The 26,824-nt window shown below is 50.1% G+C and overlaps 2 protein-coding genes across 3 annotated transcripts; one reads left to right on the top strand and one right to left on the bottom strand.

The window, feature by feature from the left end:
- Positions 1–1,130: 1,130 nt before the first annotated feature.
- On the top strand, positions 1,131–7,992 carry SPC24 (SPC24 component of NDC80 kinetochore complex). 2 transcript variants are annotated; one of them, XM_033173761.1, is made up of 6 exons: positions 1,131–1,232; positions 2,380–2,572; positions 5,411–5,555; positions 6,655–6,747; positions 7,671–7,747; positions 7,834–7,992. In XM_033173761.1, exons 2-6 carry the CDS (start codon positions 2,401–2,403, stop codon positions 7,938–7,940), a joined length of 594 nt encoding a protein of 197 aa, XP_033029652.1. In that variant the 5' UTR covers positions 1,131–1,232; positions 2,380–2,400; the 3' UTR covers positions 7,941–7,992. The 2 variants fall into 2 exon arrangements, with proteins under 2 accessions (XP_033029652.1, XP_033029651.1); XM_033173760.1 differs by lacking the exon at positions 1,131–1,232 and adding an exon at positions 1,257–1,291 and having other exon boundaries at positions 7,834–7,991.
- Positions 7,993–8,259: 267 nt separating this feature from the next.
- KEAP1 (kelch like ECH associated protein 1) lies at positions 8,260–26,247 on the bottom strand. Its single transcript, XM_033172958.1, has 6 exons — positions 26,180–26,247; positions 17,210–17,864; positions 13,798–14,483; positions 11,244–11,449; positions 10,276–10,452; positions 8,260–9,220 (listed from the first exon to the last, which is right to left on the bottom strand). Exons 2-6 carry the CDS (start codon positions 17,750–17,752, stop codon positions 9,057–9,059), a joined length of 1,776 nt encoding a protein of 591 aa, XP_033028849.1. The 5' UTR covers positions 17,753–17,864; positions 26,180–26,247; the 3' UTR covers positions 8,260–9,056.
- Between the last annotated feature and the right edge of the window lie 577 nt (positions 26,248–26,824).

Raw genomic sequence — 26,824 nt, forward strand, 5'->3', positions numbered from 1 at the left:
TTCTGTGATTCTATAATTCTATTAAATGTGTTCAAGTGCATGTAGGGAAGGGGTGCTGGACATATTCTATCTTCACAGTGCAGTCAGCTGTTCCTTGATCTGCTGGAGGGGCTTTTGACACACTGAATCTTCATGATAGGTTTGCATAGGCTCAATCTTGCACTGTGTTTTCTCTCTGGTGGTCTCCCTGATGAATAGGGCTTGCTTAGTAAAAAAGAAAAAGAAAAAGAAGGATAAAATCTGCTCAGACTATTGCTGACCCATAACTGTTAAGCTATGCATGCAAAACTGCACTCCTTTGGGACCCTCTTCTCTACAAAGCTTTTGGTGTGGTCAGTTTGTGCAAATGTGGTTTACAAGAAAAACGAGACTCGCAGCTATTTTTTATATTAAAAATTAAGTAAAAAGAAATTTAAAAAATTGAAAAGCGCTACATTAAATGCTCTGTATATGGAAACAAAATAAAAAATAAAAAAATTCCTTCCAGTAGCACCTTAGAGACCAACTAAGTTTGTTCTAGGTATAAGCTTTCGTGTGCATGCACTTCTTCAGATACACGAAAGCTCATACCTAGAACAAACTTAGTTGGTCTCTAAGGTGCTACTGGAAGGAATTTTTTTATTTTTTATTTTGTTTTGACAATGGCAAACTAACACGGCTACCTACCTGTAACTGTGGGAAAAGCAGCTTCGATCGCGGAACCGAGTCGGGGTAGAGCAGCGCCCTCTGGCGTCTCTTCGCGGTGAAGGCGTCGCCCTCGAGGAAGCTCGGCGCTTTCGGGAGGGCGGGGCAGGAAAGGAGGACGAGGAGGAAAGGCGCGCATGCGCAGGAAAAGAAAGGCGGGTGGGTGTGCAAGCGGTAGGCAGAAAAACTTTTGGCTTAGTAACGGTCGCGCGCATGCGCTTTGAGTAACGAAGCCGGCCGCTATTGAGGCGAGGGGGGGAGAATCAAAGTGATTCTAGGGAGGAAAATTGTAGAGTGACACAACGACATGGACTTCCGGGGGAGGGAATCGAAAACGGCCATTGGACATTAAACCTCTTTTGGGCGGAGTCTGCTGTATTTTCCCTACCATTAGGGTTTGGAGGGCAATGACGGAGCCGCGCGTGACGTCACTCCAGAAGCGGCCAATGAGCGCCTCGTGAGTTTCGGCGGCGCCCAATCGGGGCGGACCGTTCGCTGAGCGTTTCAGAGGCGCCGAGTTCGGAATCCGCGCGGGCGACGCCAGGAAGGCAAGCGAGGAGGTAAGTGGGGGGGGGGGGTCCTTCGCTTCTGAAGCTCGCCATTCGATGTGAGGCGCAGCCAGGATTTACTTGGAGGGGGGCTAGGCCTAATGTGTGTGTGTGTTGGCGGGGGGGGGGGGAACCGAGTTATCTGACATGCAATTGGTAATTTAGTTAGGTCTTTTTGTTTATTTACTTGTTGTTGTTTTTTGGGGGGGGGCAGCTACGTCCATGCCCCCGTCCGCCGGGCCTGCTCTGAATACCTGAGGCTCAGCTCAGTCAAGCGCACCTTAGACCATGTGCAGAGTGCCGGCAACGAACCTGGCGTTTTGGTGGACCAGGAAGGGAAGGGCCCGGAGGGGGGGCAATAGCGGGGCGCCCAGTGTCCGCGAGCAGCCCCTTTGGCGCTTCCTTCCGAGTATGGCGCGCATCTTGCGCCAGGGAGGCAGTAAGAACTGACTGCTCCGAATACGGCATTGAATGGGCGGGGCGGGGTGGGGCGACAGGGCACACAGAGAAAAAAAAAAGTTTTATTATTTGTACTCCGCCCGTCTGATTTGGTTGCTCCAAAAACTTCCCTACACAGGGCTGCCTTCATATGTTTTTCTAAAAGTTGTATCTTCTTGACATCTGATGGGAGGGCGTTCCATGGGGGAAAATCTGTGGTTGCAAGAAAACAGAAATATATTAATAAGAGGAAACAAAATCCCAGGGTGATGCATGCTTGGAAGCTTTTGTATGCTTCAGGTGGCAATCTATCTAATAATGATGATGATGATGATTTACAAGTGTACTTGGCTACATTGGTGTTGGGTCCCCAAATACTGTAAAAACTGGTAGAAAGCCTTTGTTGGGTGGCAGATATGTGCTGATAATAATAATAATAATAATAATAATAATAATAATAATAATAATGGGTTGGTCTTTTGTCTTTCCCTACTGGGAACAGTAGAAATGATAAGGCACACTGCTTGCTGCCACCCTGATTTGACCATATTGGATTACCTGTCCATAACTTGCTGCCACTTTGGCATTTATGCAAGGGGACTTGGGGTGGGGGGGATCAAGCAGGGTATCACCCTTCCTCTGGAAATTGTTGGGAGATTGCATGCCTTAGAATCCCACAAATGCTGACCCTCTTCCCCCTGCCCTTTAGCTTGGCATATTAATAGGTGTGATGGCTGCCCTGAGTGAAGAGTTACAACATCTAGACAGAAGGACCAAGGAGCTGCTTGAAATGATGACAAGAGCCAATGGGACAGAAATGCTGAAGCAGAGTCTAGTGAAAGAGGAGCAGATGCTCACCAAGCTCCGGGATACTCAAAAGAGCACAGCCCAGCTGCTGAAAGGTACACCTTTCCCTCTAACTGCATAGCAACAGTTGTGATTGAGTATGTTACTGGGTGTGATACTATGTATCCCTTAATTTTATTACAGGTGACAACCATTTAAGAGGATTTTTAGAGGGTGCTCCCCATTTATGTGATTTTATGCTTATGCACATCGGGGTCTGGAACACCAGTACAGTATCTAAATTGTATAAAACAGATAGTGTGTTATTCATCTAAGTTTTACTCTATAGTACACCCTTTGAAATTAATGCAGATCCTCTCCAAGTCAGTACGATTTTGAGGCTGATGTGTAGCTATTCAAACCTTCAGCTCCCTCCACAGATTTTTGATGGGATTAAGGTCTGGAGACTGCCTAGGCCACTCCAGGACCTTAATGTGCTTCTTCTTGAGACATTCCTTTGTTGTCTTCGCTGTGTGTTTTGGGTCATTGTCATGCTCGAATACCCATCCTCAACCCATTTTCAATGCCCTGGCTGAGGGAAGGAGGTGCTCACCCAAGATTTGACAATACATGGTCCCATCGATCGTCCCTTCGATGCGCTGAAGGTGTCCTGTCCCCTTAGCAGAAAAACACCCCCAAAGCATAATATGTCCCCCTCCATGTTTGACGGTGGGGATGGTGTTCTTGGGGTCGTAGGCAGCATTCCTCCTCCTCCAAACACGGTGAGTTGAGTTGATGCCAAAGAGCTCAATTTTGGTTTCATCTGACCACAACACTTTCACCCAGTTCTCCTCTGGGTCATTCAGATGTGCATTGGCAAACTGCAGACGGGCCTGTACATGTGCTGTCTTGAGCAAGGGGACCTTGCAGGCTCTGCGAGATCTCAGTCCTTCACAGTGTAGTGTGTTACCAACTATTTTCATGGTGACTATGGTCCCAGCTGCCCTGAGATCATTGACAAGCACCCCCCCCCCCATAGTTCTGGGCTGCTTCATCACCGTTCTCCTGATCATTGCAACTCCACGAGATGAGATCTTGCATGGAGCCCCAGACCGAGGGAGGTTCAGTTATTTTGTGTTTCTTCCATTTGCGAATTATTGCACTGACTGTTGCCACCTTCACACCAAGCTGCTTGGTAATAGTCTTGTAGCCCAGTCCAGCCTTGTGCAGGTCTACAATCTTGTCCCTGACATCCTTGGACAGCTCTTTGGTCTTGGTCATGGTGGCTACTTTGGAATCTGCTGGATTGATTGCTTCTGTCGACAGGTGTCTTTTGTGCAGGTACTGTAACGAGCTGGGATTAGAGGTAAGACCTCTTCCTTACAGCAGGTGCTTCTAATCTCAGCTCATTACATACAGTGAAGATACCAGGTAGCTTGACATCTGGCTGGTTGATAGGGGATCAAATACTTATTTCACTCATTATAATGCACACATCCATCTCTGACTTTTGTCTTCTGGGTTTCTGGGGTTTCTCCTGTTGTTATTCTGTCTCTCACAGCTACAATAAACCTACCATTAAAATTATGGACTGGTCATTTCTTCGTCAGAGGGCACACGGGCAAATTTAGCAGGGTATCAAATACTCCCTCCCCCACTGTATCTTGCTTTTTGTAATGGCTTTTTTGTTGTTGTTGTTCAGTCGTTCAGTCGTGTCCGACTCTTCGTGACCCCATGGACCAGAGCATGCCAGGCACGCCTATCCTTCACTGCCTCTCGCAGTTTGGCCAAACTCATGTTAGTAGTTTCGAGAAATAAATAATATTCATAGCAAAATTAATATGTGCAGAATTTAGAAAGTTTTTCTCCTCTGTACTCCTCCATCTCTCCCCTCTAAAAGAAATGAAGATTTTTTTTTAGACACCTATACTAAATGAGGACAGCAAATGTATGATAAAGGAAGTATCAAAAGAGATGAAGGGAGTAATTAAAAACTTGCAAGGTAGGAAAATCTCTGGCCCTGATGGATTCTCTGCATCCTTTTACAAAGCATCTAAGGAACAAACAGTTCCACAGATGGCCACAATATTTTAGCTGGTAACTCACTTCAAGTTAGCTGGTAACTTATTCAACAATAATAAGGTAAAGGAAAGGGACCCCTGACCATTAGGTCCAGTTGCGGATGAGTCTGGGGTTGCGGCGCTCATCTCGCGTTACTGGCCGAGGGAGCCGGCGTACAGCTTCCGGGTCATGTGGCCAGCATGACAAAGGTGCTTCTGGCGAACCAGAGCAGCGCAGGGAAATGCCGTTTACCTTCCCGCTGGAGCGGTACCTATTTATCTACTTGCACTTTTGATGTGCTTTCGAACTGCTAGGTGGGACCGAGCAATGGGAGCTCACCCCATCGTGGGGATTCGAACCGCTGACCTTCTGATCAGCAAGCCCTAGGCTCTGTGGTTTAACCCACAGTGCCACCCGCATCAAGAATAGTAGTTTTTCCCAAGCCTCACCAACTGATCTTTTTGTTAAATCATAGAATCGTAGAGTTAGAAAGGATCCGGAGGGTCTTCTTTAAAATAATATCTGCATGTTCATAGATTCTCAGTGGGGCTGTGTTTGATTCCAGTGGGGCTTTGCAGAAGCAGTGCAAGTCTCTCAACTGTAAACCCCAAGTGAAGGGGTATTGGATTTAAAGGAGAGGTGCTAGTCAGTAGTAGTAATAATGTTTGTTTGCTGATAAACATTTATAGGCTGCATTTTGTTAAAAATCTCAAAGTTAGCAAATATATGTGCAATTATATGTCTGTCTGTCTGTCTGTCTCTCATACACAATTTAATACAAAATCAAGTATCTGCAAAAGTAGTACATTCCTGACAGTAGAAATCTGTTAAAAGCAGCTGGAGAACTGAAGTGGGTGCTATAATGCTGATGCCCTATCCTTTCCTTATGACAGATCTCATGGCTGAAGAGGAAAAAATTGCCCAAAAACTTTGCAGCAGGGAACAGCAGCTGAATGCAAACCTGCAAAAGCTGCAGAAAATTGAAGACGAATTGCTGCAGGCAAATGAGAAGGCTGCTGAATTGAGGACCAACACCAAATATCCTTCCCCATCTGCATCTGGTGCCAAATCGAAACATCCCCTGGTGGGAGGTTAATCCCTCAAACATTTTTCCCTTTTTAGAGCATACTACAGATCAGCCAAGTTTTGGTAACTTTTCTAAATGAAGGTGTATATCCCACCCTGGTTCAGCATGGCTACTCGTGTTTAGCCAACTGAGTAGATTTAACTTGATTTGTCTGGACAGCTCTATTTTCAGTTGTATGTCCTTGCTAATTTCTGGCGAGTTATTCACTGTGTCTTTCCCAGACTTGTTAATTTCACCAAGCAGGGATAGCAGCTGTTGTTTTGACTGAGGGCAGGACTTCACTTTACCTTTTCCCCAACCCCTCTTATGGGAAGGGACACTGGTGGAGTACCTACTTTGAATATAGAAAGTCCCACACTCAGTCCCTGGTAGCCTCACAAAAAGGACCTTCGATACTGGGGCTTAGGAAGACCTGCCCTTGAGATCTCAGGGAGACACTGCTTCTCAAAGTAGACACCATTGGGCTTGATGAAGCATTTACTCAGGAGTCTCGCTTTTTGAAATCAGGTTTCTTAGTCGAGTGTGCATCTTAAACTACCCTCAGCTTTCCCTTTCCTCTGTACATGCTTATATATTTTGGGATGAACAAAATCAAGTCAAGAGACACTTTGCTGAAGGCACCTCAGCCGTGGATTGGGAAACCTGAGGTCTTCCATATGTTATTGGACTCTGACTCCCATCATCCCCAGCCAGCACAGCCAATGGTTGGGGATGATGGGTGTTGTAGTCCAACAACATCTGAAGAACATAGGTTCCCAATCCCTGGTATTCCAAATTTTTCCCTCTTGTAAATTGAGACGGAGGGAGAGAGGCTTATCCAGCTCAGCTGTCCACCATGTGAAGGAAAGATCCTTTTGCTTCATTGTATTCTGTTATATTTCTAGTCTGCTCTTTTGTACAGGCAGTCAAGTAGATCAGAAAGTTTCATGGTGCCTCGTTGCCCTTCTTCAGAGGACAAATAACTATTTCAGAGTAATTTGCCCTTGCTGAAATCAATAGCCCATTGGGTTTGGGGAACGCATCATAGTTATTCCTTAACTCACATCATACCGATTTAAGAAAAGAACTGGAGGCTTTGAAAGAAGAAATCAGGCAGAAAGAGAAGAATGCAGAGAACGACGCCATTGTGTCCAAATCGGCTATGTAAGTAGAGACCTCCCTCTGCTCCTTTCATTTAAGCCTAGTCTTGTGAATTGGTTAGGGAAAAGGTAGATTGTTGTATCACTTACCCTTTATTAAATGTTTCTTAAAAGCTGCCCAAGCCAGTGACAAGGACCTCTGCTTCTTTTCCCACTGAGTTAGAGGCAGAATGCTGCCAGCTGCAGTTTCAAGAACATTTTTAAGTACAAGAAGATTCCTGCTTGTATCCTGAGATAGAGTGATTGTGAGTGGTCTGTACGGAAGTGTTGGCCTCGCATTGTATCCCAGGTCTAGCTATAGATAGTGGCTCAATACAGACATTTTGATCTCTGGTTCAATGTAACCATGGTTTATTGGACTGGGAATGAGGCATAAGTCTGTGTGTATTCTCTTTGTCCCTTCGTGGCTTCTTCATTGTCCCGTGACACTGAACTGGTTTAAGAGTTCTATGTAAACGGAACCCAGTTTTGTTACTACTCCCTGAGGATTTTGGGTTGCATAAAACTATTCCCTTTTTAATGGCCAGTGGGTGCAATTGGGATATTCCCCCCCCCCTTTAGTAGCCAAGGGGCTGAGCCATGAATCAAGAAGTCCCCACATTGTACTTATTTACTTTGCCAAACCTTTATTAGGCATTACAGCCCACATTGCCTTGGCCTCTGCCTTTTCCACTATTGGCAACTAGGAGTAATTAGTGACTTACCTTACAGTGCTCTAAGGCTGAGAACCAGCTTAGGCTTATGAAGTGCTCGGAACACTTGAAAGTGCTACTATAAGTAGTACTGTACATAAGTAGTATTGAGATCACACAGATAGGATTTTTATATTCAAGGGGCTGTAGTATATATAATGCATCTCAGCCACAGGTGCCAGGAGTAGGCAATGATTGGTCTGGGAAGCTTCATATGTTCAATTTTGTCTTGCAGGTATATTGTGCAACTTTATTACCAGATCTGCCGTATTGACTGGGACTACTCCTGTGAGCCAACCATAGTCAAAGGACGTATCCTTCCGCTGCAGGCAAATAGGGGCTCCTTGCAGGGAGGGGAGACATAATAATGGTTTTTCCTTAACCCTTTTTGCCTTCAGTTCATTATGGGCCAGACATTGCTCAGCCTATCAATCTTGACAGCAGCCAACACTCCCGCAGCTTCATCTGCAACTATCTGTGGAACCTTGTGAGCACAGCCTGGTGAAGGAGAGGACACTTGACGTGAATGTACAGTGGCTATACAGTGGCACCCTGTGTTGCGCACGTGATCAGTTCCGGATCGTGCTACGTAACATGGGCATGCTTAACATGTATGCCCCCCCCCCCGGAAAAACCTGGAAGTAGCGCAATTCTGGGGGTCGTGCGTGCCCCGGAAACGCTTCTGGGTTGCGGGCGTTCTTAACTCGAACGTCCGCAACCCGGGGTGTGCGCAACCCAGGGTATGACTGTACCTATTATATGCGATCAGGGTTTCTTTCCCTGTTGTAACTTTTGTCAGAGCTGTAAATAGAGAGCACTAATCGTACTAATCGCAAAAAGTTGCTTTATTTGTGTGAGAAGTGTAATTTAAAAACCAGTTCAATTCAAGCCAGTAAGTTGGATGGTAAAAACAAAAACAAAACCAATCAATGCAGGAAGCACCCTGGCCAAGCACTTCTCATGATGTGGTAATAATTCAAAAGCAGCCAGGGCCCACCTGAAGTCTTTTTAGGTCCTGTTCTATGTTCACTTACTTGAAGGACTATCAGCCACACAAGAGGAAACAGTCTGCTTCCCTCCTTCTGCAGCGGTTTGTCAAAATTTACCAGTTTGAATAGGCAGAGAGAGTTTTAGAAAAATCCAGACTTGAATTTGATGTCAAACTGTCTGTTGAATAAACATTTCAAATAGCAGGAATGGTCTATTTACAAGGTATCCCCAACCATTCCATGCAAAGGAGACCCCCACCCCCAATAATTAGACTATTCCTTGCCAGACCATCACTTGCCAGAGATCTGGGAAGAAGGACACTGTGAGCATCAAGCTCTCTTCTGCAATTCTCATAGGCAGGTTCCTTTTTTAGACGATTCCCAATACTAGAATGAGGCAGGGTCAATCGTAAATCACCAGATACACTACCCTGATAAAAGCACAGAGCAGGGACAGTTCTTCACAGTCACTGCCACTCATAGGTAGTTCAAATTCAGTTTTGAAGTTTTGCTCATCCTTGGCACTTTTCCTTGGTCCTGGCAGTACAGAACTTAGCACTATGCATGTCTCAATACTGAAACTTCTCCCATTTGTTTTCTTTCCTCCATTTGAAAGGAAACTCTGCACTCTCTTAGCAATGGCAGTTCTCATCGCCCTGTTTGCGGCATGGCTCCATGGTGACAGCCACCCCCACCCCACTCCGGCCTGATGTCATGTGGGTCACCTCGGTCCAAGTATCGGTGGTGGGATCATAACATTCAACACTATCCAGGAAGGTGTGACCATCATAGCCACCTGCATGGGGAGAAAGCCAGGAATTAACACACACAAGGAGAATCAAGTGACCATGTCCAACTAATCACTCCCACCATGCCTGTGCATATGTAAAAAGGTAAAGGACCCCTGGATTAAGTCAAAGGCAACTATGGGGTTGTGCTCATCTTGCTTCCAGGCCGAGGGAGCTGGTGTTTGTCCACAGACAGCTTTTCCGGGTCATGTGGGCTTTCTAAGGTCTGGGGAGTGGGCAGTGAACAACATCATTGTCGTCACTACTGCCAGGAAGATACAGGCAGCCACAGATTGTCCAGTCACCCGAAAGAGAGGGGCTCCAGCTCCAGGGACACATGCATGTGTTTGTATGCCCAGGCTGTTTTTCCCTGCAGGATCTTTAAGGCAGGTAAAAGGTAAAGGACCCCTGGACGGTTAAGTCCAGTCAAAGGCGACTCTGGGGTTGCGGCGCACATCTCGCTTTCAGGCCGAGGGAGCTGGTGTTTGTCCACAGACAGCTTTCCGGGTCATGTGGCCAGCATGACTAAACCGCTTCTGGCACAACAGGACACTGTGATGAAAGCCAGAGTACATCGAAACGCCATTTACCTTCCCACCGCAGTGGTACCCATTTATCTACTTGCACTGGTGTGCTTTCGAATTGCTAGGTTGGAAGAAGCTGGGACAGCAACGGGAGCTCACCCGTCAGGATTTGAACTGCTAACCTTCCGATCGGCAAGTTCAAAAGGCTCAGTGGTTTAGACCACAGCGCCAGCAGACTTGTGTTAGTGCAATAGCTGTGACACCCCCATATTGGCTTGGGAGAACCCTGGGAACAGCATAGGGGGGAGAGGATAGGGGAGATGAATTCATCAGGCAGGCTGATGGAGCAATCTGTTTAGCCCCACCCTGAATTCCTCCCAGTGTCTTTATCCACCATACATATGATCATATTCTCTCTTAAAAGTATAGATACGCTAAGGGGTTGGGGGCAAAAAAGAGCTGTGTTAACCTTGCCCTCCGCAGCCATTTGTTCTTTTGTCACCTCCCTCCCAGCTGAGAGCTACCCTGGCCATGCTTACCCAAGACGTAGATCTTGCCCTGGTGCACAGTGACCCCTAGCGCACTACGGCGGTGACTCATGGGTGCCGCAAAGGACCAGGTGCCCGCCTCCACATCATAACGCTCCACGCTGTTGAGTTGTAGTGTGCCATCAAAGCCCCCCATGGCATAAATGCAGTTATTGAGCGCACAAACCCCTGTGGGAGGAAGCAGTCGTGTTAAGACAGATTAGCCTGACCCCGACTCATCCCACCGTATTCAGAGGCCCTGCAGATATTTACGCAGTGTCTCGTTTCAAGCAGTACGTGTGAAGTCTTTTGGCCTACCTAACGAAGCATAAGTTCCTTTCCAAGCATACGATTCAAAGTGTTGGTGCTGACCTTGAAAGCCCTAAATAGTCTCAGCCCTGTATACTAGATGGACTGTCTCCACCCCCATCGCTCAGCCCAGAAACAGGTCCAGCGAGGGCCTTCTGGTGGTCCCCTCGCTGCAAGAAGCGAGGCTACAGGGAACTAGGCACAGGGCCTTCTCAGTAATGGCACCCTCCCTGTGGAACTCCCTCCCATCAGATGTCAAGGAGATAAAGAACTAGACAACTTTTCAAAGACATCTGAAGGTGGCCCTGCAGAGGGAAGTTTTTGATGTTTGATTTTATTTTTAATATTTTGTTGGGAGCTGCCCAGAGTGGCTGGGACAACTCAGTTAGATGGATGGCCTATTATTATTATTATTACTACTACTACTACTACCACTACCGCTACTACTTCTACTACCACCATTGTCAATCTAGGATGCCCATTCAGTTCAAGAGCAGTTGGGAAATTCAGAGAGTAAAACCAAATCGGATCCCTCGACACAGGCAGCACCCATGGCCAGATGAGAGCGAAGGGAGTGCACCTCTAATCTCGCCGCAACCAGCAGAGAAAAGACAGCCTTGGTGAAGGTTCTGGGACACAGGAACCCAATTCCTTTCCATCGCCCCACTTACCTGCTCCACTCCGGATGGTTTTCATTGGGGCAATCATCTCCCACATGTCCCGCTCAGGGTAGTAGCATTCCACTGAACTGTGGCGGCAATTGCCATCGAAGCCCCCCACCGCGTACAAGAGACGGTTCAGCACAGCCACCCCGACACCAATGCGACGGGTGAGCATGGGCGCCACTAACTGCCACTCGTCCCGCTCTGGCTCGTACCTGGAGGAAGAGAGGGGAGGAGACGCCTCAGGGCATGTCGACAATGTGTGCGCACAACCAAGGGGTTCAGGCTAGCACAGAGATAAGCAACTGCAGGAAGGAGGGCACCAAATCTTGGCTCCTGTATCCAGAGGCGCTTGTGGGAGGGAGGGGCAGCTGCAAAAGACAGGACATGCTTGCAGTCCATGTTGGGGCACGAATTCCTGGTCAACCATTGCCCCAGCACTTCCACAAAGCGACCACTCCACAGAACTAGCTGCTGGCCAGGAAAGGCTGCATTTCACACATGTTCAGCTTCAAATAAGCAGCTGCCACCACCACCTTGTTCCTAGGGCCTTCTCCAAAAGGTCACAGTCAAACAACAGCAGATGAGCAGAGCCCCTGTGTAGCCGAAAGGTCTCCCCAAAACTCAAGGGAAGATTGTTAACAGCACAGAACTAGATATCTGGCTTCCATTTGAAGAGAAGATCGAAACCCTCCTGGTTTCAAAGGAGCAAGGAAATAACTGAAAGGTAAATTTCTGTTCCTGGACAATTCACCAGAGGCCTCTCTGCTGACACCATCTCTGCCCCACCTCCTTTTTTCAGGGGTGTCTGAACAGTCTTAGTCTCTAGAAACCTGCATTCCACACACCGCCACCCCCTCCCTCCGGAAAGTTGCAAGGTCCTACTTTAAAAGTCATAGCCAAGGCTGGCTGTATATCTGGCACCCATGCTCAAAACGTGGGTTTTAGAGCACATTCTATTTTTTCCTTTTTTGAAAAAGCAAGGATCATTGGCCATGTGACCAACCTAGGTGAGGCACGGTGCAGAAAGAGCGACAGGAAACTACTGAATTTTGCTCCTGACTCAGAGGGGAACCACCTGCAGCCTGTTTACTGTCCTCTGACCTCCATGCTGTGTGAAATAGGACTATCAAAATGGCCGCTATTTCCTCACCCTTGGGTATCTCATGCCGGTTCCCCGACACCTCAGATAAGAGGGAAGCAGGTTTGCGGCTAGAAGAAGAAGAAGAGTTTGGATTTGATATCCCTCTTTTCACTACCCGAAGGAGTCTCAAAGCGGCTAACATTCTCCTTTCCCTTCCTCCCCCACAACAAACACTCTGTGAGGTGAGTGGGGCTGAGAGACTTCAGAGAAGTGTGACTAGCCCAAGGTTACCCAGCAGCTGCATGTGGAGGAGTGGAGACACGAACCCGGTTCCCCAGATTATGAGTCTACCGCTCTTAACCACACCACACTGGTTCTCCAGGTACTTTCTTCCAGGTCAGGGCAGAGTGCCAGGGCTTCCTTTGTGGTTCTTTCAGTTATCAGCAATTCTGAAGCCAAGCCACTTCCTGCCCCCCCTCAAAATAACCTTCCTGTTGACTTTTCTTCACTTCCAGGCACCTGGGAGAAAAAGAGCACCCAGGCAACCCTGTTGCCTTTGCAATGAGATCATCAAATTGCCATCAGCTTTGAGTTGTGCATGCTGCTGGCACAGACAGCAGCCTCCTGAGAACCCACAGGCCCTTGCCACCCACCCAGTACCTGTGCAGGCGAGTCCCACAGGGTCATGCCAGATGGGCGGATGCCCCAGACTAGGGATGGGGGACCTCCGTACGTCCAGACATTGATGGACTATAACCACCCTCATTCGTGACCACTGGCCACTGCTGGCTGGCAGTTGGGAGTCCAGCAATGTATGAAGGGCCACAGAGCTCCCCATCCCTCCCTAGACTCAGCCCCCTTTCCTGCCTGGGTCATATTCATGGGTGTAGCCAAGATTTTTGTTGCGCGGGGGGACAGGACTTGGTGGGGGCCAGGAATTTTGTTGGGGGGGGGGCAAAATCGATTTGATTGGTCAGTTATTTCTATTGTTTTACTTGAGCTAGGGGGGAAGCTGGCCCCCCAGCTATGCCCATGGCTATATTTCCTTAAAGGATAATCTGTAGGGAGCCACATGTCAGTGGTGGGTGGGGCCAAAACCAGGCGTAAGCAGGGCCTCCGCTAAAGCTGGGTCCTTTCTTTTTGACATCACCTTCCCTTTCCCTCCCTCTCCCCACCAAAGAGGGGCAGATCACTCTTGCCAGATGTCTGAACTGATTGCCTTCCCATTCCTGCAATATTCTCTCCCTTTCAGCTCCTCCCCAGCCCTCCCAAGTGTATCTGTTCCTTTCTAAAAGCACGGGGGGGGGGGGGAGAGAGAGAAGGTGTCTAATTTAAAGAGCACCAAAAAGCCGCAGCTGCAAAGGAAGAAGCAGGAACACACACACACACACACCGCTGTGATTGTTCCTCTGCAGCCTTGGATTTGCCGCTCTGGAGCAAAGTACTCTTGCAGGGTCCCGTTTCGCACCCAGCCCTTACCTCTCCACGCTGTTGTGATGGTTGCTCCCGAAGGAGCCTCCCACCGCGTAGATCATGCCGTCAATCACCCCCACACCAATCCGGTTACGTGCCACGCTCATAGGAGTGCAGGGAGACCACTGGTTCGTCATGGGGTTATAGCAGTCAATGGCGCTCGAGTCCATGTTGCCGTCGTGGGAGTTGTTCCTCCCGCCCACCGCGTAGAAGAGTCCGCTCACCACGCAGCTGGCCAGGCCGCTGCGGGGCACCTCCAGGTCAGCCAGCCGAATCCAGGAGCCGTCGCAAGGGTTGTAGGCCTCCAGGTAACTGAGGGACCGGTGGTAGTAGCCACCTGCCGTGTAGATGAGCTGCCCCACTTTGGGCGCACGGCAAGGCACATCCTTGGTGGGCTTGTGCAGGGTGAGGTCCTGAAAGATCTTGGCCAGGTAGTCCTTGCAGCGCGAGTCCGACTTGAGGATCTCGCACTTCTGCAGCTGCATCTGGAGGAAGTGAGGGGTGAGCGAGTGGCAGCGCACGGCCTTGAGCAGCGCCTGGACGTAGAGCCGCCTGTTCTCGCAGTCGTACTTCACCCAGTTGATGCAGGCGTGGAAGACTTCCGACTCGCAACGCACGTTCAGCTCGTCCCTGCTGATCAGCGTCACCAGCTGGCAATGCGAGAGGTTGAAGAATTCATCCTGTTTGGAAACCTGCAGTGGGGGGGTGGGGTGGGCAGAGAGAGACCCGGTTCATGACAGCAAAACTCTGCAGGAGACGTTTTGCAGATTCGCTACAGCCCTTCAACACACAACACTTTCCTTGACCGCTCTGCAAGGGGGAGCAAAGTGCCTTCTGGTGCTACGGTGAGACCACAAGGAGTGGTGCAGGAGAAGACCAAGTTTAGAGCACCCTTCTCTCTCTCCTCTCCACCCCCCCCCGCCAAATAAAAGAGTTCTGAGGTGGGGTGGTGAGGCAGGAGATTTCTGAGGCTCTCAGATGAGCGAGGGGCTGCATGAGAAGAAGAGGAGGAGTTTGGATTTGATATCCCGCTTTTCACTACCCGAAGGAGTCTCAAAGCGACTAACATTCTCCTTTCCCTTCCTCCCCCACAACAAACACTCTGTGAGGTGAGTGGGGCTGAGAGACTTCAGAGAAGTGTGACTAGCCCAAGGTCACCCAGCAGCTGCATGTGGAGGAGCGGGGAAGCGAACCCGGTTCACCAGATTGCGAGTCTAGCGCTCTTAACCACTACACCACACTGGCTCTGACACCACACTGAGAGATTATGTTACAAAGCTCCTTGGCTGCTGGCGGTGGTTTTGCGGAGCTAGCCTTTGTTCCAAGGCCTCTTGATATTGGAGTTGCTGAAAGGACTGCAAGCGCATTCCTAGGAGGTGAAGGAGCGGATCCTACCATTACTGACCACTTTGCTGGGCCATCCGCCTGAGATAACTCTTGGAAGGCAATGGTGAAGCTGCTGCCATCTTTGCTGTATCACTGCTTGAGCAGAGTCACCGTGATGGCAATGGGCTCATCGGCACATTTGCCAGCATCACTTACGGGGTAGGGTGGCTGCTTCCAAGCGCATCAGATGAATGCTGAGGAGTAAATTAGATTCAGCCTGCAAGGAGTAATACTCCCCAAACTTTTTTTTAAAATTGGGTGGGAATTCACCTTCCAAAACCAGGGACCAGGGGGACCGTGAGCAGAATCTGAAAAAATGTACAGACACTTTTGGCATATTTTCTTGGATTGTTTACATCTGAGAAACCAGCCCACCTCTGACATGGCTCTTCTTTTATTTGGATTTTAATCAAGTACTTCTTTCACCTTTCAGGTGTGAGAGAGATGGAAAGTTTCTTATATTTGATCCCAGACATAAGAAACCCAAGGACCCACTTTTCCTGGGTGGCAGCTTAAGTCAGCAGCAAAGATTTTAACTCCCCAGTCCTTGCGTCTGTTAGAAGGGTTACAAGTTGGGCTGTTGGAAGGTGGTTTCTATCAACTCTGGCCTCATAGTGGAAATGCATATGCTGGAAATAGTAGCATAAATGCTTACACCTATTGAACAACACACTTTTGGGTTATCCTAAGCACAGAGGTGTTCCATCTTCATCACATCTGCAAGACCAGTAGTACAGAAATGTTCCTGTACAGTCTTTATATTCTTTAAATGTTCTTAAATATTTAACAACTTACTCAAAGAGAACTTACCAAATTCTTACCCTCATGAGCTCTCCCCAGCCATTTGCCTGAACTTGTGAGAGTTAAGACTTATGCAGAGGGGCAGGAGCTCATCTCAAACCTTTGTGTGTTGAGTGCAAAGGGGACCTCTAAGAACTTTCTGCTGAATATGTATGTGCAGATGTCTTGGCACAATGGGGAATCCTGATACGGCAGGCTTCCAGATCCTGCAGATGCTTCAAAATGCATTCACTGGAAGGCACATGGATGCAGCCGCGAGGCCTTTGTGCCCAACATGCAAAGGCCAGGAGGAGCCAGCGTGTTGGGGGAGCCCCCACGGAGGGTGGAGCTTGACTGTGCTCCTAGGGAAAGAGCATCTGCTTCGTACCCAGAAGGACCCTGGAATCTATGGGGAGAGACAGGAGAAGGTCCTGTCTGAAACCCTGGAGAATTGTGGCCAGTCCATGCAGACAATGCTGAGCAAAACAAATGAATGGTTGGAATCAGTACAAGGCAACTGTACTGATGTTCCTTTACCCTCTAGAAACGTTTTAACCATTGCAGCTTTAGGCAAATCCCATAGGAGCCAACATCTTCTTGCAAAAAGAAGACAAATTTTAGAACTGGGGGAGGCGGATCTACATATCTGGTTAAGACTAAAGGCTGTGTGAACAGCACTTGCATGAGGCAATGGCACCAAGTTCAGAAGCAATGGTGTTCGAAAGTCATTTAAGAAATGGCTTGCCTGCACACCCCAGGTTTGGGGGAGGGATAAGCTTGTTCCTGCCACCACTAAGTGCGGTCAACCTACATAACTATTTCTCCTTACTTCCCTTTTCTGTTGAGCCAGGCTTTGGCCTCTCAGTTACGAGACCCTGTTGTCACAAACAAGAACACGTGCAGCCCCACATTTCCACACCAAGTTTGGGAAATGGACAGAATGCAGGGGTGGCGACAGAATCAGCTTCTCACGGGTTTAAGGAGTCTGAGTAGGAGACTCCCTAGTGGCTGTAGAGCTGGAAGATGACAGCGTGGAGGCACTGCTTGGCAAATTTCAAGGAGGTGGGGAGTGTTCCTCCATGAAGAGGAGTAGCAGACTACATGAAGAAAGACAGCCCAATTCATACTCCTCCTGGAACAGGAGAAGCAGCAGTTCTCTCGTGCGACCAGACATTCCCCCACACCCAGAGCATTCCACCCTGGCTCTGAAAAGGCCTGCCCACCATGCCCCTGCCTCCGCACGGGCACTCACCTCCCCAAAATTCATGTAGATGTACTCCCGCGCCCGCTGGTGCAGCTCGGTACAGCCAATCTGCTCGGCGAAGTTGGCGATGCCAATGGCGTTGCTGGGGTCCAGCTGCTGGGCCAGAAAGGTGCAGCAGGCTTTGACCACGCTGTCGATCTGGTACATGACGGCCCCGTTCATGACGTGCAGGACGCACTTCTCGCCCACCGAGATGGAGGCCGTGTAGGCAAACTCGATGAGCCTCTCCATCACTTTGGGGTGGACGCCCTCGATGGGGACAATCTCCATGCCCTGCTCCCGTAGTCCCATGGTGAACATGGCCTTGAAGACGGGGCTGGAGGAGGCCAGCACTACCTTGTGGGCCTGGAAGTCGGCCGGGGGCATGTTCTTGTACTTGACCCGCAAGGTGACATCGCAGAGCTGCTGGCTCAAGCGCAGCTGGTTCATTATGCTGAAGGCTTGCTTGGTGTGGTCCTCCAGCGTGTAGCTGAAGGTGTGGTTGCCATTGTGCGAGGGAGTCACCTCCGCCTTGCACTCTGGGGAGTACATCACAGTTGCAGCCACACACTCATCGCACGAAGGAACAGAGGAAGAAGCAGTGGTGGCGCAAGCGGCCAGGCAGCTGTCTACAGGGCCCCTGCAAGCAGCCAGGTCTCTGCACCTGCAGAAAGGACAGAGAAGCCGACAGGTCTGGTGAGGTGAGGTGTCGAGCCACGGGGAACATCTCCCCCTTCAGGTTTCCATCCACTTCTTCCTCAGCCCTTTTGATTTCGGCAAAGGATAGTCCCAAGCACGAGGAAGGTTTTTAGTTTGAGGGGGGGAATAGGTGAGTCAAAGAGAGAGGGTGGGATGATGGGGGAATTATGCCATAGGGTGGCAAAAACAGATAAAAGAGTTTTTCTCCACCCCAAGAATACCCAATGCAGCTGAATGAAAGGAAAGGAAGGAATTCCTTCACACATTCCTGTTTACTTAATGTTTTAATGTGTTGCAAACCGCTTTTCTTTCAAATATAAAGATGAAATGAAATGAAATGAATAATAAAACCACTCCAAAAAGGGCACCTAGACATTCTGTTGTGGTGACCATAACTGTAAGGTTCTCGGTTTGTTGCTCATGAGTAAACAGCCAAAACCTCCGAGTTTTCCTTTTAAGTTTTATTGTGCAAACCATGTACAGTGCCGAGCGTAAAAATACATGTCTGTATGAAGCGGCTTCAGAATCCGGGAATGGTCCCTTCTGGTTCTGACCCCAACAAAAGAGTTTCGGTATACGAAAACCCCACCTTCCATCCCTCCTTTTCACCCCACGACATCTTTGGGGCGACGGAAATTGCGTTCCCCCTGCATCGCCCTGGGTCCCAAGGGAGTATGGGGTCTCTCCTACATCCCCAGAGCCTCGACTCCCTTTCCCCTGAGAACCCTCCCCCTCCCCGCTAGAAGCGTCACTGCTCCTTTCACTGCTGGAAGAGGTGCCGCTGGTCAAGTGGGACTGAGGCTCTCTGTAGCATCCTGAGAGCCCTTCCACCACCTTGTGCTGCGCCAGGGATAGTTCCCTGAAAAATAACCTAGGTTTAAGGTGCCATTTGGCAATTAGCTTATATATCTGAGTTTCTAACACTGGATTTGAGCGATCGAAAAGCAGCTTCAAAACAAAGATCCCTACACAGGGCGCAGGAGTATCTCTCACTCGGAGCTCCATATCCGAAGTCCTCCTTTGACAGAGGAGGACGTCCTATGCAGCTCTCATGCGATCCTCTGGACCCCCTTCCCTTCTCCAGGAGACCCATGCCAGAGGCTAACTGAAGCTCATACCTTCAGTGGACCATTCCATCCCAGGACACCATTCTGAGTGTTTCTTCTCTGTTCCGTCATTCAGCGTTTAATCGCTTACAAATACTAATGTTATTATTACATGGATGAGAATGAGCTCGTGTTAAGAATGCACCCTAGAGGACACAAACATAAAGGTCCCTGAACAGCCAACCTCAAATTGTGAGTAACCCAGCAGTACTGCATAGGTATAGCTTCCACACCAAGGCAAACTGCGAACTGTGCCTCCCTTGCCCCAAATCTTGTCATCTTCATCATCACTTCTTGCTACAGATATAGCTCCCCACAGTTTCAAAGCGCTTTGCGCACAGCAAACTTGTGACAGCCTTGTTAGGTGTGCCTTTCTTATTAGCTCAAGATTGCAGAGGGCCGGAGGAGGGGGCACAGAAGGCAAGGCCAAGGGAGTGGGGTTTGGCTACAGTGCTCACATTCAGGTACCCTCAGGAATCTGCCATGGGTCCCTGTGCACCAGCAGGACTGGCTGCTGATGCTGGACCTGGGACCCCCGTGCAGGCGGCCGGGGGTGCAACAGAGAACCAGTTCTATTATACGCAGTGCCCCTGACCTCACACAGCTCTGGGGTGCTGTCAGGAGTTAAGAAATTAAGATGCATATTCCACCCACCTCTGCCACCCTCCAAACTGACTGATTCATTCATTTCCCCTGTGGGAAATAAACAGGGCAGGCAACTTGCATTCCTGCTGCTCCCACTAGATCAGTGTTTTTCAACCTTTTTTGGGCAAGGGCACACTTGTTTTATGAAAAAAATCACGAGGCACACCACCATTAGAAAATGTTAAAAAATTTAACTCTGTGCCTATATTGACTATATATAAAGTAATTCTCTTGAATAGGAATCAAATAAACACAATTTTTCCCACGGCACACCAGGCAACATCTCGAGGCACACTAGTGTGCCGCGGAACAGTGGTTGAAAAACACTGCACTAGATGACGTCACCAGCAGGGCAAGCCCAACGGCAGACGGCTGGATCTGCTCCTAAATGGCTCACCCAAGGTACAGGAGTGAGATAATAGGAAGCCAGCTGCGTTCTGCAATCTCTGTAGGAAGGAGCCCCGTGTGATTAGGAGCAGTATAAAAGGGGAGGATTAAGGGGCTCTCTGGGCTTGGCATCGTTGCTGAAACACCTCAGGAGGGGCGGGTTTCCTACAAGAGAAAAGCAGCTCACTGGAGGAGGAAACTGTGCAAACGGTGCGTAACCCCCTCCCTGCTTCCTTAGCAGAGGCAGCGCTGCGTGCAAAATACATATGCACCAAATGGTGAGAGCAGGCCAATCTCCACCCGTGGCTGGCAACCAATTCTTCGTATCTGTGGGGGAAGCAGTGTTTTCTCCCTCTGCGAGTTCCCTCAGGCAAAACCAGGGGTTCGTCCACACTTCCATTGGGCATGCGTCTTCTTTCGTCCCACCGCTTCCCCTAGGAAAACCCGCTGTTTACCGATGAATGGAACAAACGTCAATTGGAATTTCTGCGGACTGACGGTTGTTCCGATTCAGCAGCAAAACCATGGGTTTTTTGGGGAAAGCGGTGGGACCAAAAAAAACAAAAAACCAGCCTTGGACCTGTGTCTAGAAATCACGGGAAAGTGTGGATGAACCCCAGAGAACAAGCAAAAGCTTCCCTTTAACCTGCTGGTCCCCATGCCCTTGATATACTGTCCCCATAATGCCCCTCAGCTGACTGTTTACTAGCCTCTGCCTTGTCTCACCTCCCGGGAGGGAAGAGCCAAGAGTTGCTGTTCTCACCAAGAAATGAATGTGGGTGGGAAAAGAGGCAGTTCAGAAGGAAGGGGTCCTGTCAGAGGCCTGCTGAATACCTCCAGTGCCAGCCCCTGCCCAGAGCCCCCCTTTTCCTACACAGAAGTGCTTTCTGTGCGGGGAGGGGGGGAATGTCACACTAGAAAAGCAACTTGGGAAAATGGAGACAGATCTCTGATGCAGATGCTCAAGGATTTAAAATTTAAATATTTGTCCACAAGGCTCCTAATGAAGACTCTCACAAATTTGGGCAAGGAGAGAGAGAGAAGCGCCGAAGAAACCTGATGGGAAGGGAGAATACGGAGCTGCACATGGCATGGTGTGCCTATGCAGTTTTGCCACATCAAAAGCTGCATTTTCACTGGCAGGAAATCATTCCCTGAACTTCTCTCAGCCACCCACACCTCACTCCAGGTCAGGGTGGTTTAACATGTGGCCCTCAGTGCCTTTTTTGACGGCCCTCAGCAACATCTGACCGCTGCCCCCCCCCGCCCCCCCCTGGTCCTCACACTGCCTTCCCAAAGCCTGGCACCCTGCTTAACTGGCAGCGCGAGGGCAGGTGTCAAATTTTGGCTACGTTTCTCCCCTGCCCCTCTGCAACAAGGCAGTGTGCAGCCTTTGGGTTCCATGTCAAAGTACTCTTGTGGCCCACGTGGTACAAAATGTTGGGCCGCCCTTCTCCAGGTTATCAAGAGGCCCCTCTTAAGCTGGGAAGGCAAAGACCACGAGACCCACACCAGACGGGCTGAGAGGATCAGAAGCACTCTCTGTCCCAACTTCAGCAAACAAAGGCTTGGCCACTTGGGGCATTTTGCAAAGATGGTGCCTGCAAATCACTCAATCTCTGTGTTGCCCTTCTTGAAAGGAAGGGGCCTACGAAGGGCCCTATGGAGTCGCAACCTTATCTTCTGCTTCCTGCTCCATCCAGCACAGAGTCACTTGAAGCAAGGGATACAGGATGCCTCAGAAGAGGGCATGAAAAACAGAAACAAGTCAGAAGGGTGGGGCGGGAACGTGCAAAAGGATCTTACTAAGTGCCAGAAAATCCAGCAGAAAGTATGTTGGAGAATAACAAGGAGAGAAGTCCAGGACTGGCAGACACCATCGAAATCCCACACTGTATTGGGAACTGTGTGAGGAGTTCCTCCACAAGTGGGGCAGAATAACTCCTGGCTCCTAAGGCCCATGAAGCAACCAGTCTAAGCTCTTGCTACATTCGATGCTGTGAAAAAATTCAAAGGCTGCTGAGAAATCTAAAGTTTGTGTGACTCCAAAATCCAAATTTTAAAATTTCCAAAAATAAACACCTGGTTTTGAGAGGAACGCCAGCGATCAACATTTCGGTAGGGTTGCCATACGTGGAAGAGGGAAAAAGAAGTCAGCCCGAGCTGCTGCCAGCCTGAGCCAGGGAAAGAGGTGCATAGGGCTGCCGCCGTGCCCACAAGCCTCTTTCCCCAGCTTGGGCTGGCAGTGGGCGCGGGGTGCAGAGGAACCTTATTCCGAGCTGCATGAACCCCACCCCCCCAACTCTCAGAAATCTGGACATTTCCTTTAAAATGTAAAAATCCACCCAGATGAGCATGTTGGCCCTCAAAACAAGGATATGCCTGTGTTTCCCCAGATGTATGGCAACCCTACATTTGGGTCATAAGGATTCACTTTCAAGTGAAGCAGCTGCTACTCCTGCAATTTAAAATAGCACATTCTGGATGGCATTTGGCAATTAAAAGCATGTAAAATTCTTTTCAAGTTACAAATACAGACCAAAAGTTGGGATGGGAAACCAAAGGCTTCGTGGTGGAGGTGGGGGTATTGTTTTTGTTTATTACTATGTTAGGCATTTTTGTGTTCTTCTATTGTAAACTGTCCTGTGATCCTCAGATGAAGGGAAGTATAGAAATTTAAAATTGTTCTTAATTATGTGGAGGCAGCACTGTTGCCATTGTTTTAACGTGAGCAGAAAAACAGTAAAGTATAAAGATCACAGCTGCAAACTTTGATTAGCAATTAAGCAACTAAAGCCTTACTTACTTGCGGCCTGTTTGAATACAGAAAAGCTAGGAGTTAAGACCACCTTTTTATGTTTGTTTCTCCTTCGAGGTTCTAACGTATTACCTTGATGAAAGCAGAAAATGCAAGTGTGACAGGGGTTCTTTGCTCTACGAAAGGAGTGGTTTCTCTTGTTTGTTCAGTAAAGCAACAGTGCCCTCGATATCTCACAAATGAAACTGTATGGAGGCTTTGCCTATATGAGGGGTCAGCAACCTAGGGCCCATGGGCCGGTAACAGCCCACGGGGCTCGTCTATCTGGCCCATGGCGACCCCTGCGACCCCCCTGCTCTTACCGGTGCGGCGACCGACTTCCGGGTTGATGGTGCCTGTGTGGCACATGGCACATGGGCGCTCCTCTGACCTGGAAGAGCGCGCATGTGCACACACTCTGGCCCATCCTCCGATGGATGGAGTGTGGACCGGCCCATCGTTCGGTAAGCTTGCCGACCCCTGGCCTATACACAAGTGAGAGACCCAAGGTTTCATATCTTTTGCTGCTATTAGGAAGGAATGAAATATGCTCCTATCACAGAGGCCTTCAAAGTCAGGAGCTAAGCTGGACAACTTGGAAGACCGTGGATATCAATATCTCCCACTGTGTGGCATAGGTCTTGCTTGTTCATTTCTTTGGGATTTTACTGTCGGGGTGGGGAACATGTGTGGCCCTCCAGGTGTTTTTGGACTCGATTACCCATCAGCCCCCAGCCAGCACGACCAATGAAGAGACAAGTATGATGGTGTTAAGTTGCAGTTTGTCAACATCTGGAAGTGTTTCCCCTCTTTAGCTCTTGCAAGTCTCTTTGAGGTCAAAGCTGTTTCCTAGTTCTGCTGGATCACTCAGTGGCCTTTGATACCATCGACCACAACATCCTTCTGGACCAGCTAGAGCGGCTGGGAGCTGGGAGCACTGCTATACAGTGGTTCCGCTGCTTCTTCCTAGGCATTGTTCAGAAAGCGGTGTTGGGGGATGAGTGTTCAGACCCCTGGGCTCTCACTTGTGGGGTGCCTCAGGGTTCCGTCCTCTCCCCTATGCTTTTTAACATCTTTATGAAGCTGGTGGGAGAGATCATCAGGGGGTTTGGGCTGGGTGTTCATCAATATGCGGATGATACCTAGCTCTACCTCTCTTTTAAATCAGAACTATTGAAGGCAATGAAGGTCCTGTGTGAGTGCCTGGAGGCGGTTGAAGGATGGATGGCAACTAACAGATTGAGATTGAATCCTGACAAGACAGAAGTACTGTTTTTGGGTGACAGGGAGCGGGCGGGTACGGAGGACTCCCTGGTCCTGAATGGGTTAGCTGTGCCCCTGAAGGACCAGGTGCACAGCCTGGGAGTCATTTTGGACTCACAGCTGTCCATGGAGGCACAGGTTAATTCTGTGTCCAGGGCAGCTGTCTACCAGCTCCATCTGGTGCGCAGGCTGAGAACCTACCTGCCCGTGGACTGTCTTGCCAGTGGTGCATGCTGTAGTTATCTCCTGCTTGGACTACTGCAATGCGCTCTACGTGGGGCTACTTTTGAAGGCGATCCGGAAACTGCAACTAATCCAGAATGTGGAAGCTAGACTGGTGACTGGGAGTGTCCGCCAAGACCATATTAATGCAGGTCCAGAAAAACCAGCATTGGCTCCCAGTACATTTCCGAGCACAATTCAAAGTGCTGGTGCTGACCTTTAAAGTCCTAAATGGCCTCAGCTCAGTATACCTGAAGAAGTGTCTCTACCCCCGTCGTTCGGCCAGGGGGTCCAGCACTGTGGGTCTTCTGCCGGTTCCCTCACTACGAGAAGTGAGGTTATAGGGAACCAGGCAGAGGGCCTTCTCGGTGGTGGCACCCACTCTGTGGAACGCTCTCCCATCAGATGTCAAGGAAATAAACAACTATCTGACTTTTAGAAGACATGTGAAGGCAGCCCTGTTTAGGGAAGTTTTTAATGTCTGATGTTTTATTGTATTTTTAATATTTTGTTGGAAGCTGCCCAGAGTGGCTGGGGAAACCCAGCCATTTGGGCAGGGTAGAAATAATAAAATAAGAGTAAGAATAATGTTTGGGGAAACAGCCTGTAAGTGATTAAGTACTATATTTAACTTTAAGCCAAGTAAAAGCCAGGTCATTAGTTTACAAAAAATTATTATAAAATCCATTGACCGCTTTTTTCCTTTCGAGCCTCAGAGGGCAGCAAGTGTTTGGGGGGGGGGCACTGCATGTAGGTTGCAGGAGAGGAAGTGGGGGTTTGTGTGCTGGTTTCATTGTGGCTGGCAAAGGCCTAACACATCCTTCTGCCACGGAACTGCAGCGCACCGTAAAGTGCACCGAGGACTGTGTACACATTCAGCAGTTTCTTCCACATGCCACAAGCCCCACCCCAGAGGAAAACTTAGGCTCTGGTGCCCAGATTTCCCCAATTAATTTCTGAGACACACAAGGGGAGCCTATGCCCCTCCTCCCTGCCGGCCATGCTGTCTGGGGAGATGGAGATAGTCCGACAACATCTGGAGCTGACCCCCTACAATCTGAGACTCGTATGCCCTGGATGCACCTCCAGGATCCTGCACCCCCAACCAAGCAAGACCTCTTGATGACATCACCAGGGATCCCGGGCCACGCCCATCACATGGGACACCTTTCAAAATACTGCCATATTTACAGATGGCCCGCTTGAAATCGCTTCCGCACCGAGTTGTGCCCGACCCCGAACAAGCACCGCCGAGCCCGTCCTAACTTTCTCACTTCCCCGCCACGCCCCACGCCCCTCCTCTTACAATCCCCACGGCCCAAGGAGGCGCCTCCCCTAAGCCAGCACACCCTCTCCAGCTCGCCTACCTGCCCCATAACAAAGGCACACACTCCGGCTAGGACGCATCTTCCCACTAGGTGCAAACAGTCTGAAACAAAACTACCTCCCGCCCCGAACCAATTCGACAAAGGCAGAGCCCCCTCCCCGCCCCTGCGCTTTCCTCCTCGAGGGGCCTGAGAGACCCCCCTCTCCCCCACCCCACCCCACCCCCCAGGCTCGCTTCCTCACTTTCAGCTGCATCAGGGTGACTCTTGTTGGTTGGAAGTTAAGGGTAGGGGCCTTCCTGATTGGAGAGCAGGCAGAAGGCCTCCCCAGCCACGGCATGGCTCCCCCCGCCAGGCCACAGCTATGGGGAACCCACAGCTCGGGCCTGAGCCCAGCACCACCGGCAGCAGCCGCCTGGCGGGCCCACGCAGGATGGGGACGAGAAAGAAGAGCAGGAAGCAACAGGATGGGCCCCTTGCGCCGCCTTCTGTGCATGTGCAGAAAGCGGCGCGGGGAGCATAGGCGACCACTCACCCGCCCGCGGCTGCCCTCCTCGCCGCCGCCGCCTCCCTCGCCGTCCTCCGCCGCCCGACCGGGCACTCCGCTCGCCCTCCATAGCGCACGCCGCCACTGCCGCCACCGCCGCCGCCGCCGCAGGAGGGAAGGCAGGAGCGCGGAGCGGAGGGAGGAGGAGGAGGAGGCGGAGCGCGGGGCTGTAAGTCAGCATGACTAAGCAAGAGAGGGAAGCGGCCGCTCCGCTTCACAATAAGAGTCCCCGCTCCGGCCACCCCAGAGCCGCGCAGCTCGCCCGGGCGCGCTTGGATTGGTCGAGGGAGGAACGGGGGGGGGCGCGGAGGGAGGGCGGAGAATCGCTCCGGGGCAGAGGCTGGAGGGGAGGGAGGGGAGGAGGACGGGGGTGCCACATAGCAGCAGCTGTTCCCCGCGCGCAGCCCTGAAAACATGCGCAAGTAGCAACACGTTCCGTTGCCGTCACTCCGGAGGTCTTGCTCCCGTAGGATCGCAGACTTCCGTGCAAGTAGATGCGACGTGCTCTGCCTTTGCTCCTAGCCGCGAGGTTTTAATCCGACGCGTGTCTTACTGATTCCCCCGCGGGGACTGGGGGAGGCTTTCTCCCTGGTACGGCGCTACAACCTTCCAGTTAATATAGCGAGCACTGCG

This window comes from Lacerta agilis, chromosome 16 (genome assembly GCF_009819535.1).
Source record: "Lacerta agilis isolate rLacAgi1 chromosome 16, rLacAgi1.pri, whole genome shotgun sequence".
Taxonomy (NCBI): domain Eukaryota; kingdom Metazoa; phylum Chordata; class Lepidosauria; order Squamata; family Lacertidae; genus Lacerta; species Lacerta agilis.

Coding starts and splice junctions, on each gene's coding strand:
- SPC24 (XM_033173761.1), top strand. CDS start 2,401: ATGGCTGCCCTGAGTGAAGAGTTACAACATCTAGACAGAAGGACCAAG. Junction 5,556..6,654: donor GAATTGAGGACCAACACCAA/ATATCCTTCCCC, acceptor CTCACATCATAC/CGATTTAAGAAAAGAACTGG. Junction 6,748..7,670: donor ATTGTGTCCAAATCGGCTAT/GTAAGTAGAGAC, acceptor TTTGTCTTGCAG/GTATATTGTGCAACTTTATT.
- KEAP1 (XM_033172958.1), bottom strand. CDS start 17,752: ATGTACTCCCCAGAGTGCAAGGCGGAGGTGACTCCCTCGCACAATGGC. Junction 11,450..13,797: donor CATCACAACAGCGTGGAGAG/GTAAGGGCTGGG, acceptor CTCTTCCTCCAG/GTACGAGCCAGAGCGGGACG. Junction 9,221..10,275: donor GGGCAAGATCTACGTCTTGG/GTAAGCATGGCC, acceptor CTCCCCATGCAG/GTGGCTATGATGGTCACACC.